At 34.5% G+C, this 15,261-nt stretch overlaps 1 protein-coding gene across 2 annotated transcripts; it reads right to left on the minus strand.

Annotated features, from left to right (window-relative positions):
* Window positions 1–12,248: 12,248 nt before the first annotated feature.
* On the minus strand, window positions 12,249–15,056 carry LOC111396097 (inositol-tetrakisphosphate 1-kinase 1-like). Of its 2 annotated transcripts, XR_002702940.1 has the most exons (2): window positions 13,271–15,056; window positions 12,249–12,451 (listed from the first exon to the last, which is right to left on the minus strand). XR_002702940.1 is itself a non-coding variant. In XM_023022391.1 (1 exon), exon 1 carries the CDS (start codon window positions 14,652–14,654, stop codon window positions 13,533–13,535), a length of 1,122 nt encoding a protein of 373 aa, XP_022878159.1. In that variant the 5' UTR covers window positions 14,655–15,056; the 3' UTR covers window positions 13,139–13,532. The 2 variants fall into 2 exon arrangements, 1 of the variants encoding a protein (XP_022878159.1); XM_023022391.1 differs by lacking the exon at window positions 12,249–12,451 and having other exon boundaries at window positions 13,139–15,056.
* Between the last annotated feature and the right edge of the window lie 205 nt (window positions 15,057–15,261).

A 15,261-nucleotide genomic window follows, 5' to 3' on the forward strand; every position in this document is an offset into this window, starting at 1 on the left:
TTTTTTTTTTTTTAAGTTGGGGACTAAAATGAAATAGGTTTTAAACTCCTATTTTATTTAGGCTAAATAATTGGATATTGATGGAACAAGATTAAATATATCAATGTTGGACTCTTTTTGTAGGTCGTGATTTATTAGAAGTTTTCGACTCGAAAAAAATTTATTTGGATAAGTTCAAACTATGATAGAATCAATAAAAAGATTAAGCTATAAACGTAATAGCAAGTAAATTTTATCCTTCCTCTCATTAGAATTTTCGGCCATCAAGGATATGTAGTACTCTATAATTTATCAATTGTTATCTAACACTAATTCAAATAAACTGACTTATCTGCTTGTAGAGTTGGCCAATCCTAAATTAGTTTGAGAAATTTCCATTCAAATTGGCATAACTTATCATTCAAATTTCCATTTGAGAAAAATGCACTACAAATCTTTGGGAGATCCAAAGATAATCTAAATGGTTACATCTCAAGGTGATCTGGAGAGTTTCTAGTGATGCAGATAGGTTGAGGCTGTTCCTATATACTTTGAGAGATTCAGTTCGAGAATGGTTAGATACATTTCATCTTATAACATTACTACTTAAAACAGTTTAAGTCAGAAATTTTTGAACAGATTTTTTCCACCAAAATGAATTGCCAAGTTGAGGGATAAAATGATATTTTCTTAACTTGATTCAGAATATTATTATGCAGCACGAAAACAATACAAATGGCTACTCCGAAAATGTCCACAACATGACTTTCAGAAATTAGCTCAACGTCCAGTACTCTTACATTGGGTTGAATCCAACAAGTACAGCAAACGTTGACTCTGCTTGTGATGGATCAATTACGGAAAGGACAGAAGATCGAGAATATAAAATAGTGGATGATCAGGCATACCATAGTAAATTATGGAAGATTGAAAGATTAGGTGGAAAGAGAATTTCGGGGATGCACATGATTGACATATTAATAGCAATTTCAGCACAGCTACCAATACTGGGTAAAAATTTGATGATATGACAATTAATCAAATAATGAATGCAGTTCAAGTAGCTGGTCAGAGATGTATCATTGTAGAGGTGATCATGAAGGTATAGATTGTAACATGGAATATTCATTTGTTAAGTCAGTTGAGAGTGTGAATTATATAAAGAACTACTAGACCAGCAGAATAATCCCATCCAACACATATAATCCAGCTTGGAAAAATTACCTAAATTTCTATTAGAGCAAAACACAGGATGTGCCGCAGCAGCCAGAAAAGAAACCTTCATGGGATGAAATAGTAGGTAAAATGGGCAAGTATACGTGCCTCCGATGCCATTTTCATAGGTATTACAAGAGCACAGGTTAGACAAGCAGTTTGCCAAATTCTTGGAAATTTTAAAGAATACAGATTAATATACAATTTACAGATGCTTTAGTGTTGATCGAAGAATACAGGGTAGTTCTACAAAGTAAGCTGTGGCTAAACTAAAAGATCCAGGAAGTTTTACAATCCCTTGTACGGTTGGTAAATTCATTTTTGATAGAGTTTTGTATGATTTAGGAGCAAACATTAACCATGTCTTTATCTATTTTCAGGAAACTAAGTTTGATAAAGGCCAAAACAGCTTCTGTTGCTTTGTAGCTGGCTGATCTCTCCATAAAATATCCAAAGGGAATTATCGAAGAATTACTGGTGGAAGTAGATAAGTTTATCTTTCCTACTGATTTTATTATTCTTGATATGATTGATGATATTGTGAAATTACCATTGATAATGGGAATATCATTCTTTGTAACTTCCCATGCCCCAATCGATGTTCTAGAGGGATAATTGATTCTAAGGTTAAAAGATTTAAACATATGAAATTTAGTGTCTTCAGTGCTACCAGTATTCTACGAAATCAAACAATTTTTTTTTTCCAAATCGACGTGGATGATAGAGATGCAAGAGATACTTCTACTCTTGTGTACCCTAAGACAGTTTAGAGACATGTCTTAAGCACTCGCAAGATGAAAAATTAGGCATTGCTGAGATAGACAGTTTGCACACTATACAAAGGCTCTATTGCCCTATAGAAAAGACCACGGTTTGAAGATCTCGGTATGAGACCTACAAAAATGCAACCTTACGAGAAAAACCTCTAGCCCTTGAGTGTAAACAGTTACAATCACGTGTACAATACGCCTACTTAGGAAGAGTCCTCAACCTTATCGATTATTATTAAAAATGAAATAAATGAGTTAGAGAAGCAGCAACTATTGAGAATTCTATGGGATTATTGAATAATCATTGGATGGACGATAGCTGATATTAGAGGTATCAGCCCTTTAGTATACATGAATAAGATACTAATAAAGGATGGGTATAAGCCATCAAGAGAGAATCATTGCTAGTTAAATCCAAACATGAATGATGTGGTTCGAGCAACAATCCAAAAACTTCTTGATGCTGAGATTATTTGTCCTATTTTCAATAGTAAGTAGGTAAGCCCAGTTCAAGTAGTGCCAAGGAAAAGAGGGTTAATAATGGTGAAAGATAGAAACGTGCTTGTACTAACCTACTAGTCATAAGATGGTGAGTATGCATCGACTATCGAAAATTGAATAATGCTAATTGGAAGGATCATTTTCTTTTTCCATTTACTGATCAGAATCTAGAGAGATTAGTAGGACATTCACATTTTGGGTACTCGATATATAATTAGATCGTAGTGGCTCCAAAGGATTACGAAAACACTACTTTTCCAAGTCCCTGTGGCACCTTTGTTTATAGAAGGATGCGATTCAGGTTATGTAATTCTCCTGCCGCATTTCAGTGATGCATCATGCCCATCTTTTCAGACATGGCAGAAAAAATTATTTAGGTGTTTATGGATGTCTTCTTAACTTTTGGGTCTTTATTTGACAACTGCTAGATGAAATTAGGCATAGTCCTATAGTGTTCTAAGGAAACAAATTTGGTACTCAATTGGAAGAAACGTTATGTTATGGTGCAAGAGAAAATTGTGCTTGATCAAAGAATTTCAACTGATGGGATTGAAATAGATGAGGCAAATATTCAGGTAATAGAGAAGTTATCCCTCACCAACATCATTTAAGTGTTTATAACGTGCCATTTAATTTTTTTTGAGAAGTGTTTGATATATTTTGATGCTTTTAAAGAAAAATTGATTTCAACGCCTGTGATAGCTGAATAAGATTGGACATACCATTTGAGTTAATGTGTGATTGTAGTGATTATTCCGTGTGAGCAGTATTAAGTCTAAGATGAGATAAGATATTTCATGTCATTTACTATGGTAGTCAAACTTTGACAAATGCATAGTAGAACTATGGCACCACTGAGAAAAAGTTACTGTAGAGTTTGCCTTCGACAAAGTTAGAGCATATCTCATTAATTCAAACATCGTGTTGCTAAAATTATTTTTCTCAAACAAATGGCCAAATTGAGGTGACATATAGGGAGTTGACAGTAAATGTTTCGTGGATTGATTGGTCTACAAAATCAGATGATGCACTATTAGGTATGCCACATATCTCCTCATGCTTGGAAAAGTATGTTATTTTCTAGTAAAGTCAGAACATTGAGCTTATTGGGCAGTGAAAAGGCTAAATCTCGAAATGCAAGTTGCAGAAGAGAAGAGATCGCAACAGCTGAATGAACTAGACAAGTTCCAGATGGATGCCTATGAGAATGCAAAAGTATCAAAGAATGAGCAAAAAGATAGTATGATCAACACATTTTGAGGCAAGAGTTTGTACCAAGACAAAATGTGCTATTGTTTAACTCCAAAATGAAGCCTTTCCTTGAAAAACTCTGCTCTAGCTCGTCTGAACCATTCACAGTTGTTCAAGTCTTTCCACATGAAGCAATTGAGGTGACTCATGAGAACAAGGGCACTTTTAAGGTTAATGGATAGTGTTGGAAATCATACTGGAATGGAGAATTTGGAAAAGAAAAATCTATCACCAGTCTTGCCAATCTGGAGTAATTATGCTATAAAGTCAAGTTAAAGACTACAAATTAAGCGCTTATTAGAATGTAATCCAATTTCTTACCATTTTATTTATTATACTTTAAATATCTGCATTGCATATAATTGGTAGGTTGCATTAGAATTAAGCATCTTTATTTTTGACTTGGAAAAAAAAAAGTCATCACGTTAATCCTAGGCTTAGAAAACAACCATCCCATCCCATTTTCTATCTTTTTGTACTTCTAACTTTGCTAATTCTTCTCCTGACTTGAAGGTAAAATGAAATCAAGGGGGAGGCAGCTTAATAAGATTAGGAATGGAATAGTCTGGTTCAAAAATCTTGCCTCTTAAGACTCAGGAATTATTTAAAATAACAATTTAATTTAAGAATTTAAGCTTAAAAAATTTTTTCTTAAGAGCTATATATATAACATAATTTTTTAAAATAACTACTAATTAATTTTCCATTAAAATCTACTTTTAAATAGTAACATAATATTAACATAATTTCAAAAGCATTTATTAAAGAAGAAAAGAGTCAAGCAAATCTATGCATATGCCTATTTTATTAGTGAATTGTTGCAAGTACATATCTACCAAATAAATAAAAGGTATGATAATTTTCCATGTGTGAACTACTTTAGAAAGTAAGAAAGAGAGTAATCTATTTTGATTTTCCATTTTCACAAGGTAAGTTTTGCATAGATATCAATGTCAACATTTCATAAAATTTTTAGGAAAAGTAGGGAACATCTTATAATATGATATATCCAAAATTTTGCTTCCATCGATGACATATGAGGCGTTAAAATATTTTTCAAAATCCTGCAACGGTTCGGTTGAAAAGTAAACCGATGTAGTTCACTTAAAATGACATATAAAATTCCACAGACATCAAACCACATGGTTTCAAATTTATTCAGTAGCTAATCCACGAGACTATCAAATCCAATTGGTTTTATCCAGAAATTCCAAGTAACGATCGAGTTATGAATTTTTGAAGTCAAGACATAAGTTGAAAAATAGCAACACTAGCCAGTACAGTTTACCTTAAGCGACATATAAAATTCTACCGACTTAATGTGAAATTTATACAAACCACAAGAGTCTCAAATAATTCTTCACACAAAAGGAACTGAATATGAGACGGAGGAGATGGTTGGAGTTAGTGAAAGATTATTACTACACAACTCATTACCATCCAGATATGGCTAATGTAGTCCTAAATGCTTTAAGAAGGAAGACAAAATCACAGTTAGCAGTTTTACTTACGGTGCAAGGACACTTGATAAAGGACTTTGTGAAACTGAGATTAGAGGTCATCGTGTCGCTGACCCAGACTGCAGTAAGAATAAAAGCATTTATGATTCAACCTACTCTTGGGGATCAAATTAAAGAAGCACAGGATAAGGATCCATTTCTGCAGAAGATCAATGCAAAAATTGGTATGAACAAACGTATAAGATTTGAAGTATTTGCAGATAAAGTACTGAGTTTTAAAGAAAGATTGTGTGCACCTAAGGATGAGGGTATAAAAAACGAAATATTGGAAGAGGCTCACTCCACCTCGTACGCTGCACATCTAGGCTGTATAAAAATGTGGAGAAACATGAAAATAGGAATTGGTCTATTTGTGTAGAAACGTATGGTCTGTCTGCAGGTTAAGGCAGAACATCAACGCCCATTAGGATTGTTTAAACCATTGGATATTCCAGAATGGAAATGGGAACACATAGGGTTGGCAACGGTTCGGTTATGGGTCGGTTCGGCCAAATCCATAACCGTACCACCAATTTTTTAACCATACCATAACCGCACCATAACCACATAAATCGGTTCGGTTCGTATCTCGGTTCGGCACGGTTCGATTCGATTGATAACCACGAAAATAAATTATTTTTTATAGGTTCATCCGTCAAATTGATATAAAATAATTTACGATGAAAACAAAAACATAATATTCCAAACGAAAATGCAAACATTATCAAACAATATTCCAAACGTAAATGCAAACATTATCCTAATTTTCAATTGTAAAATACAAATTTAACAAACAATATTATAAATATAATAATACTAAGTTTTTCCTTCATTCTTAATTATTGTGTTTCGAAGGTACTTGATTCATTCTTTCCTACAAGTCTTACTAGCATAGATCAGCATTCAAAGTTGATTCATATTCATCCTTGGCAATACTGGCATGTCTAGAAAAATATCGAACTTTATTTTTACATGATCAGCAGTAATAGAATGGCTAACAAAAGTAACAAATTTTCGGAGGCGACGACGACTTGGACCGTAGAGGCAGTGGAACCGTGCGTAAGTTTGTGGTTTGTGGAGAGTAGGGTTTGCATTTATATACTATCATACTAATACTATTATGGGCTAATGGTAAGTGGGCTGGCCAAATGAGTCAGGTAGATGTAATGAGGGGAGGAGGGATTTTGTTTTGGTCTGGATAGAAAAGTAGTGTAAAGCCCATAATCAATTCAATTGTGTTTTTTTTTAGCAGGTAATCGATTCAGTTTCGGTTCGACGACGTAAATACCATACCCGTACCATTACGAGCCGGTTCATTAAAATCAAAATCATATCCGCCCCATTGCACCATCGGTTCGATTTTTTTTCGTCCCATTCGGTTCGGTTTACCCCGATTTTCGATTTTGACGGTTCAAATTATCATCTCTAAACACATAGTGATGGACTTCATAGTAGGTCTTCCAAGGTCAGCAAGAGGTCACAATGCTACTTGGGTAGTAGTTGATCGTTTGACAAAGTTAGCCCATTTTCTATCAATCAAAGTAAATTTCAATATGGAACAACTCGCACAACTATACATTAGGGAGATAGTCAGATTGCATGGAGTTCCTATCACCATTGTTTCAGATAGAGATCCAGGGTTCATATCGAAATTTTGGAATAGTTTGCAGGTAGTTATGGGGACAAAATTGAAATTTAGTACTACTTACCATCCACAAAATGGATTGACAATCAGAAAGAGCCATTCAAACTCTTGAAAATATGTTGAAGGCATATGTTTTGAATATTGGTGGTAGTTGGGGACACATCTGCCATTGGTGGAGTTTGCCTATAATAATAGTTTTCAGGTCATTATAGGCATGGCCCATTTGAAGCTTGTTATGGTAGGAAGTGCAAATCCCCTATCTATTGAAATGAGGTTTAGGAAAATCGAATTTTGGGTCCTGAAATCATTCAACGAACAGTTGAGACAATTGATAAGATTAGGACAAAAATAAAAGCAGCGCAAGACAGACAGAAAAGTTATGCTAACGGTAGAAGAAATGATTTAGAATTTCAAATGGGTGACAAAGTTCTTCTAAAGATAGCACCAATGAAGGGTATATTGGGATTTGAAAATAAAGGGAAGTTGAGATCGTGGTTCATTGGACCTTTCGAAATTCTTGAAAGGATTGGTAGTGTGACTTATAGACTTGCCTTACCACCTGAACTAGCAGCAGTGCATAATTTGTTCCATGTTTCGATTCTTAAAAAATATATTTATGATCTCAATCACGTGGTAAGTTACCAAATTTTGGAGGTATAAAAAGACTTGTCATATGAAGAAATCCCGACGATGATTTTGGATAGAAAAGTAAATCAACTCAGAAACAGAGAAGTTCCTCTAGTCAATGTACAATGGCAAAATCATGGATGAGATGAGTCAACTTGGGAAAAAGAAGAGAAGCTTAAAACAAAGTACCCAGAACTTTTCAATTAACTAAGGTAAATTTTCGAGGATGAAAATATTTTAAGGAGTGGAGATTGTAAGGTCCCAAAAATTTTCACATACTAGAATTTATTTATTTTATATACTATATCTTAAATTTGGAAAGTTTGGAGACTAAAATGATAAACATATTAAATTTAATTTTAATTGGGTCAAATATTAAATAATGATAGAATAATGATAAATATATCAATATTGTATTTATTGGATAACTCGTAATTAATTATATATATTAGGCTCGAGAAAAAGTTTAATCGGACGAGTTAGACCCAAAATATCATAGATTTTAGAAGTTGTTATTTTTCGTTTTGATTTAAATAAAATATTGTATATAAATTGGGGGTGGCCACGTGTGATTAAATGAAAAAGTGTGGTTTTGATTTGTTAGTTTTTGCTTTTGAGATTTGATAGGATTAGGTTGCCATATGTAGGTGGATAGGGTTGAAACATTTTTTTACTTTTATGAGGTATTTGGGTTGAAACTCTTGGATGAACACGTTACCTTGCACACTTCTAAACCTATCAAAATTTTACTGTCCCTTTCAACTTAAATACTGTACAAGATATTTTTATTTGCACAATAGAATATACATATACAATGCAGGCGGCAGATAGAAAACCTTTTGCAAAGGTCAGTGACCATTTGGGTAATTCACTCTGATCCACACCCCCATTCTTGCTCAACCCTTACTTTTAATTTTAATTTATTTTATTTGGCTTTTTTAAATTTAAATCATATTTAATAAATAAATAGAAAAACATGGCATGAAATAGGGAAGCTGTGCCATCCCTAATCTACAGAATCTGCATTGTTCGTCCAGCTATCAATATCAGAATATGCACACCAATTTTAACAGGCTGCAAAGGCGATAGAGTAGACAACAGCCAACGTCGGCCCACTGCACCATATAAATTGTCCCCATACGACCTAACTGCCCTGTTCCATCCTCAGCACACTAAAAAATTTCCCAACTTATCTCGAGCCTCATTATGCCTAAACCTAATGTGAATTTTTCTATTAAGCGACAGAATTTCTAATGATGCAGACACCAGACAAGCACTAGTAATGGATCAAGTTGAGAGAGAAGATGTGCTATGGAAATTTCTTCTTATTTTAAGCTTCTTCAGGACACAATCCTAAATTTAGAAGCGAAGATAAATAAAAACTATGGAGGACAAAAACCATACCTTATTTGTAACAAAAAACTAGTGCTCCAATATGCTCTTACTACGACTACAAGAATGCATCAATACAGTTTACTGAAACTGTGCATATATCACGATTTTAACCAACAATTTTAACATACTGCCATCAGACTCTGAACCAGAGTTCTATATAGAGGAATTGATAAGTACTTCCAATTCAGGCTTTAAGGTCAGAATCAAGATAAATTCGACACTGACACTTTAGTATTGATACTTATCAACATCTAATATGTCCAGGGTAGTATCCAGTGAAAGTGAATTGTGTGAAATGTGTGGTAGAATCAATGACCATTACCAAAGCAAGAGCAAGCCATAAATGCTGCATGATAAGTTCAGCATCCATGACATGCTTGTTAGTAAATAAAGTAAATTCAGTCGACACTAAAAGGTAAGAGCAGCCAAGTAGAACTTTGTTGACTTGAGCATTTGTTACGCAAGTAATAATAGACCAGTGAATCAAATTTTAGTTGGCATGCTCATAGAAGCATGGATAGCAAATCGTCTATGATCATCTAACTGAAAATTCACAGTAACTTGTTCTAGCTCAAGGTGAGAGAGAAACAAACCTTGGGCCAAGGTCTTAAATATTATTTATCACCAAATAAGAAACACTAACAAACTCTAATCATGAACTTGGGGGTTTAAAGATTAAGATTTTATACAACGTCCCCCACGTGCATTGATGCACAGTGTGTTAGGAAAAGAAAATGCAACGTGTAGGGAGATGCAGAAAACAAGAAACATAAAACCAAATCCTGAAACAAACATAAGATTTGAAGTCTACTATCACGCTAATGCTTTTAAACATCCCACAGAACATAAAGTCAAGCAGGCTAAGCAACAATGTAAAAGCAAAAGATATCAGGACTAATATGCTAAACTAGCCAGCTATGCCTGTGGCATGCAAAAAATCGTGAATAACCAATACTAGAAATACAATTATAGCTCCATTGGTGAAAAAGATCAAAAGTTTCAACTAATTTCTTGGATTAAGCTTCAGACAAGTATGGTAAAGCATAAAGACAAAACAGCACATACCATCTGATTCTCATTTTTTACATTCATTTTGTATGTGCATGTGTGTCTATTTGATCCTTTGATAGGGAGAGTTCTTCCATTGAAAATAAGCAAAACCGACCATATTAATTAGTTATATTTGAACATTCAATGCAGCAATCCTCAATTCTCTTTGTTACCCTACTCTGTGTAACCAAGTGCCAACAATCGACATTTTTTAAGTCTTAAACATATTTGAAATTCAATACTTCATACTTCATGCATTGCACATATCCAATCTAAAACTTCCTATGAATCACCATGGAATCCAAAGATATAATGGCAGTGAGTCCCTTCCAAGGGTTTTACAACCAACCAACAATAATTAACTCTATATATAAAAGCAGGAAGAATAATGAACCAGGCGTGCGTATAAGAAGTTGTCAAGCACCTGTGGTCATGCATCCGATTTCAGATGGTCAGACCGTGTCATATATTCCAGCATCTCAAAGAGTTTTTAAGAATAATTTGATTGTATTGAAAAGTGGTAATCGATAAGGTATGCCAGCCTATATTCATATAGGCAAATTAGTTTCATAACCCTAATGACTAAAGTAATTAAAAAGTAATTAAAATCTTAAAAGGAGTAAAAATAAAATAATAATCTAACAAGAAAGAGGAAATCACATTCTAAATCAAGAAAGAAAAAGAAATCATATTCTAAACAAGAATTAAAAAATCCTTTTGTAAACAAGAAAGAAGAAGAAAAAGAGAGAAACCTTATTAAAACAAGAAATTATATTTGGAATAGGATTGTCCTACATCACTATCTCCATTGAATCAATTTGGCTCCCACGAAACAAGCTTCGTTCAGCTTACTCTCGTGAACTTCGCTAAAGGAAGACACGTTGATCTCGTCAAAATTGACTTGTGTTAAATGGATGTCACACAACTCTGGTTTTTTTCAAAAGAGCAGCGGCAGATAATTACAATTCTTACACATACGCACATACATACATATAGTAACTCCTGTCGACTTGCACCAAAAAATGAAAATGAGGGTAATGATGGAATCAATAAGTTGAAGTAAAGGCATGCGATATCTATTAAAGAACTTACAAGCTCAGCTTCCTAGAATCATGAACTTTAGAAAATGATACTCAAGAATGGCAGAACAAACAACTGGCACGAAGAAGCACAAGTGCACAACAAGAATCATCATTTTCATGAATACTGGATGCACAATTTTAAACACAAAATATGTTCTTCTACAACAAGTATTAATATTTTTAAAATATATTTATCTTGCAACTAATCATATATAGAAATTTCAGAACTCAAGGCGCAAAACAATAATAGGATAAAATGGTGTACTCTGTCTAAGAAATCTCACTGCTTATCAAACAAGCCAATCAGTAATCAAATGCATTATTGACCCCACTGTGATATAATTTACATATGTGTCTGCCAAAAAGTTTTAACGCAACAATAAACAGACAGGTCTTAGATTTAAACCCATTATGTTCAGGGCAACCAGTTCCAGGAAAACGATGTTTAAAAATGCTTTCAAGCCTGTCTGTATACAAACAACTTAATTCTAGGACATTTTCTGCAAATCTCGGCAAAGAAGAACCATAGATAACCAATAAAGGAAAGAAATGAGCTCAGGCACAATAAATGAAATGTGGACATGCAATACGGATGATGGAATTATGACACTAGCAGTTGAATCATATTTTTTTGCATACCTACAACTATGCACACATCTTTTTAGTTATTTTATAAGTCTCTTATAATTACATCCAACAGAATGTAGAACCTCCCATTTAGTTCATCTAAACCAATGAACCAAGAATCACACTCCATAAAGAAGCTCATTTAGAGGGGCTAGGAATGTTAAATAAGAAAAGTCACTGCATATGCTGTAAAACCGTGTAATATAAATCGAGCTCAGAAGTTTAACAGTTTAATTTTAATTGTGATAATCTGCCATTGGATTCACCAATAGCACTTGGTTAGATATCATGCAATATAAGACGCATCTAAAACTGCAAAAATATAAAAATAAAAAGTAGAAATAGTTGTGATACAAGCACTACCAACCTTTTGACAGCCTTCAATCAACACAATAGATTCAAGAATCTGTCACATTTTTTCAGCTATGTCCCACGTTTTTTGTTGAATATGCACTATCAAATTATTTTACTGATTTGTCGTAACATATTCATTGACATATTTCCAAGTGAACGCCATATATGACTAAAGCTTCGGGTTTTAATGTGGAAGAAGTAAAGGTAGTTAGATGAGGGAAGGGGGTGAAACTTCACAATTGTTCCAAAGAAATAGATGTGCCTTAACATAAATTGTCTTTTACAAAATTAACTTCTTAAGGAAGAAAACTATGGTGTATTTTAATGTACAAGAGTCCTGAATTCTCCATAGACCTAGGATACAAATTCCCATTTGGAAGGAAGCAAAAACAGCATATCGTATCAAAATCAGAGTAGATCACTTGCATGCCACTTCTAACACAGAAAGACCAAAACCTGATGGAGAAAAATTATACAGCATCAATAATCCATAGTTCTTCAAAAGAATTAAATTTAAAAAGTTAAGATTGGTATGCAATTATTTGAACGAAACAAAATTAATATCTGAAAGTAAACTGATTTCATTGGTCAGTTTCATGTTTTGCTCTTAAAACACACACACACATATACACCATGTAGTCAAAGGCAGAATCAACAGTATCAGCCTCCCGGCTATTAGAACTGCATGACCCTAATTCTGAATCACGCAAACAATCCTTATATAAAACATGAAAAAGTAAAAATAAAATGGTTCTTCACTCCCCACAGGTTGGCTTACCGGTGGGCTGGCCCACTATCATCAAAGCTTCCATCAGGGAACAAAGAAACACAGTAAATATTTAATAGGATATATAACCAGATTGACATATATAGTAACTATTGTTTGAGAAAGAAAGTTTTCTTCGAATGAGGAACAACTCGCTTAGCTGAAAGGGAATATTCAGGGAGAATTATTATAAGACAATTTATTAAGTGTCTCTCAAATAATTCAGTGTTTTATATATGCTTACACAAATACAATTTTCATAAGGACAATAGACAATAAATCTCAGTTTAAGCATGGAGTTGCACTCTTAAAACAGGGCGTATGATAAGAACCCATCAATCACACATTATGAAAGGCAGAATTAAAGTGGACAATCATGGACAAAATCGCACGATTCATTGATTGACGTTGCTGAAGCTAACATCAGAAAGGTTTTCTAAGCCAGGAAATACATTTGCCTTGAAGTAAAACTTAACATTCCTAAAGACTTAATAGTATTTGAGAAATACCTATTGTCCCCATTGATACTATCCTCAACCCAACAACTCGAATGTACATGATTAACACAGAGCACTCCATTAATGCCGATTGCATCAGAATCAAAGTGAAGAAACCTAATAATTAACCACTGTACTAATTCTACCATCTAAAGGAAGTGCAACATGGCTTGCTTCAAGGCCATCAACCAGCAGAAAGCAAATTCCATTGACCCATGTTTGCCGACAAGCCCTCCACTAACCACATGACACTATTACTTTAATAAGCATTCTCTCATACTTGAATGGAACTCTCCTTTTCTTCCCGCTTTATTGGAGAAACGGGAAGATTTGTTACTCCATCATCCTTGTCACGTTCACTATTACTAACCAACTTTCTAACTTCCATCTGGCAAGTACCCATATTTAAACTTTCCAGATTCAGGACCATCTTATTATCATAATTATTGTTCAAAATATCCCAGAAAAAATCTGTCAGAACACGCTCATAGCAGGGCATCTTTGCATATCCAGGAAAATAGTTAATGTCGATCACAAGGTACCTATTCCCAATCCGCACATCCCTAATCAAGTCAAAGTTAAACAAACGCAAACCCATTGCACCCCTCAACCCACTAGCTATATTAACCAAGAAGCTCATTGCAGGAAACTCTGTCTTTTCATCTTCCAAGTCCATCATTCTATAATACTTGTCATCAGCCCTCTCCACACTATTCAAATTCGAGACTTGTGAAAAGGACAGTGACGCCTCAGAATTTCCCAAATTCTCCTCGTTCACATCTGGTAGAGACTTTCTCTTCACACACTTGACATAGTCTCCCACTACATACACCTTAAAGATCACACCCCCATGGTTCACAAACTCCTGCAAGACAACCGGCGGCTTCAGCTTACTCAACCCATCCTTGTTAAAAACCAAGGACATCTTGTGCGACTTTGCACTCCCATCTGCCACCAACGGCTTCGCTATCACTGGAAACTTCAAGCCCTCAGCCTCAAGATTCAATTCCTCGACAGCTTTCGCATCATAAATTACAATCTGCTTTGGAATCCCAAATAACAGTGTCTTGTACTCAACATTAATCTCGGTAACCACCTCAAGCATGGAAATTCTATTGTGCAGCCTCTCAATGGCATTGGGAGAATCAATTATAGGGACATTAGGATTCTTTATCGCATAGTCAGATAACTGTTGTTTCCAACTGGGACTGTAAATTTTGTGAAGAATGCAATCAAAAGGACCCTGATCGATTAAGGGCTTTTCGAGGTCGATCTTGATAAGATCGATGCCTCTCTCTTTAGCAAGATTTATGAGAGAAACCTGAACGAAGCTGGCTTGTTTCTTGGGAGCCAAAGCGTAGCCTATTCGAAACCTTCTTCCTATTGGTTCCTCCATTAAAAATTGAATCTTGAATTTCTTCAACAAAGAAACACTCTCTTCCTATCAATAAAACTCTCATAACCATTCAAATGAAGCACAATAAGAGCAACATTTGAGTAATTCAAGAAATGGGATTCAAGAAAATAGGGTTTTCTGAATTTATACCACCGTTACGATATATAATCTAAACACAGAACGAATATTTTTCCAGAGAGAGAAAAGGGAGAGAATTGTCCGTAGAAGGGTTAGAGGATATATATAGGTTGGAGTATGGGATGGAATTTGATAAGTTCGCGGACGGTGAGACAAGGTAGCCACATGGCATATTCTACGGTGATTAATCGAAATCTCGCCTCAGCATTGGGGATGCCCACAAAATGGAAGGCTGAAATTGGAGGAGGAGAAAGTGACATGGGCGAAAGGAAGAGAAAAAGTATAGTTTTTTAAGTTTGACTATGGGGTACATAGACTTGGGTTTTTGCCAGTTATGAATAATGTATTGAGAGGTTAGTTGGATATTCTACTAATGTCTTTTAGGTCCATATCTTTTTCATCGTTGTATTTTTCGTTCAAATGATAAAAACAATTAACCCTCGTTTGAGCTCCATTTTTCATCAAAATA

Source organism: Olea europaea, chromosome 6 (assembly GCF_002742605.1).
Source record: "Olea europaea var. sylvestris chromosome 6, O_europaea_v1, whole genome shotgun sequence".
In the NCBI taxonomy this organism is placed as follows: Eukaryota; Viridiplantae; Streptophyta; class Magnoliopsida; order Lamiales; family Oleaceae; genus Olea; species Olea europaea.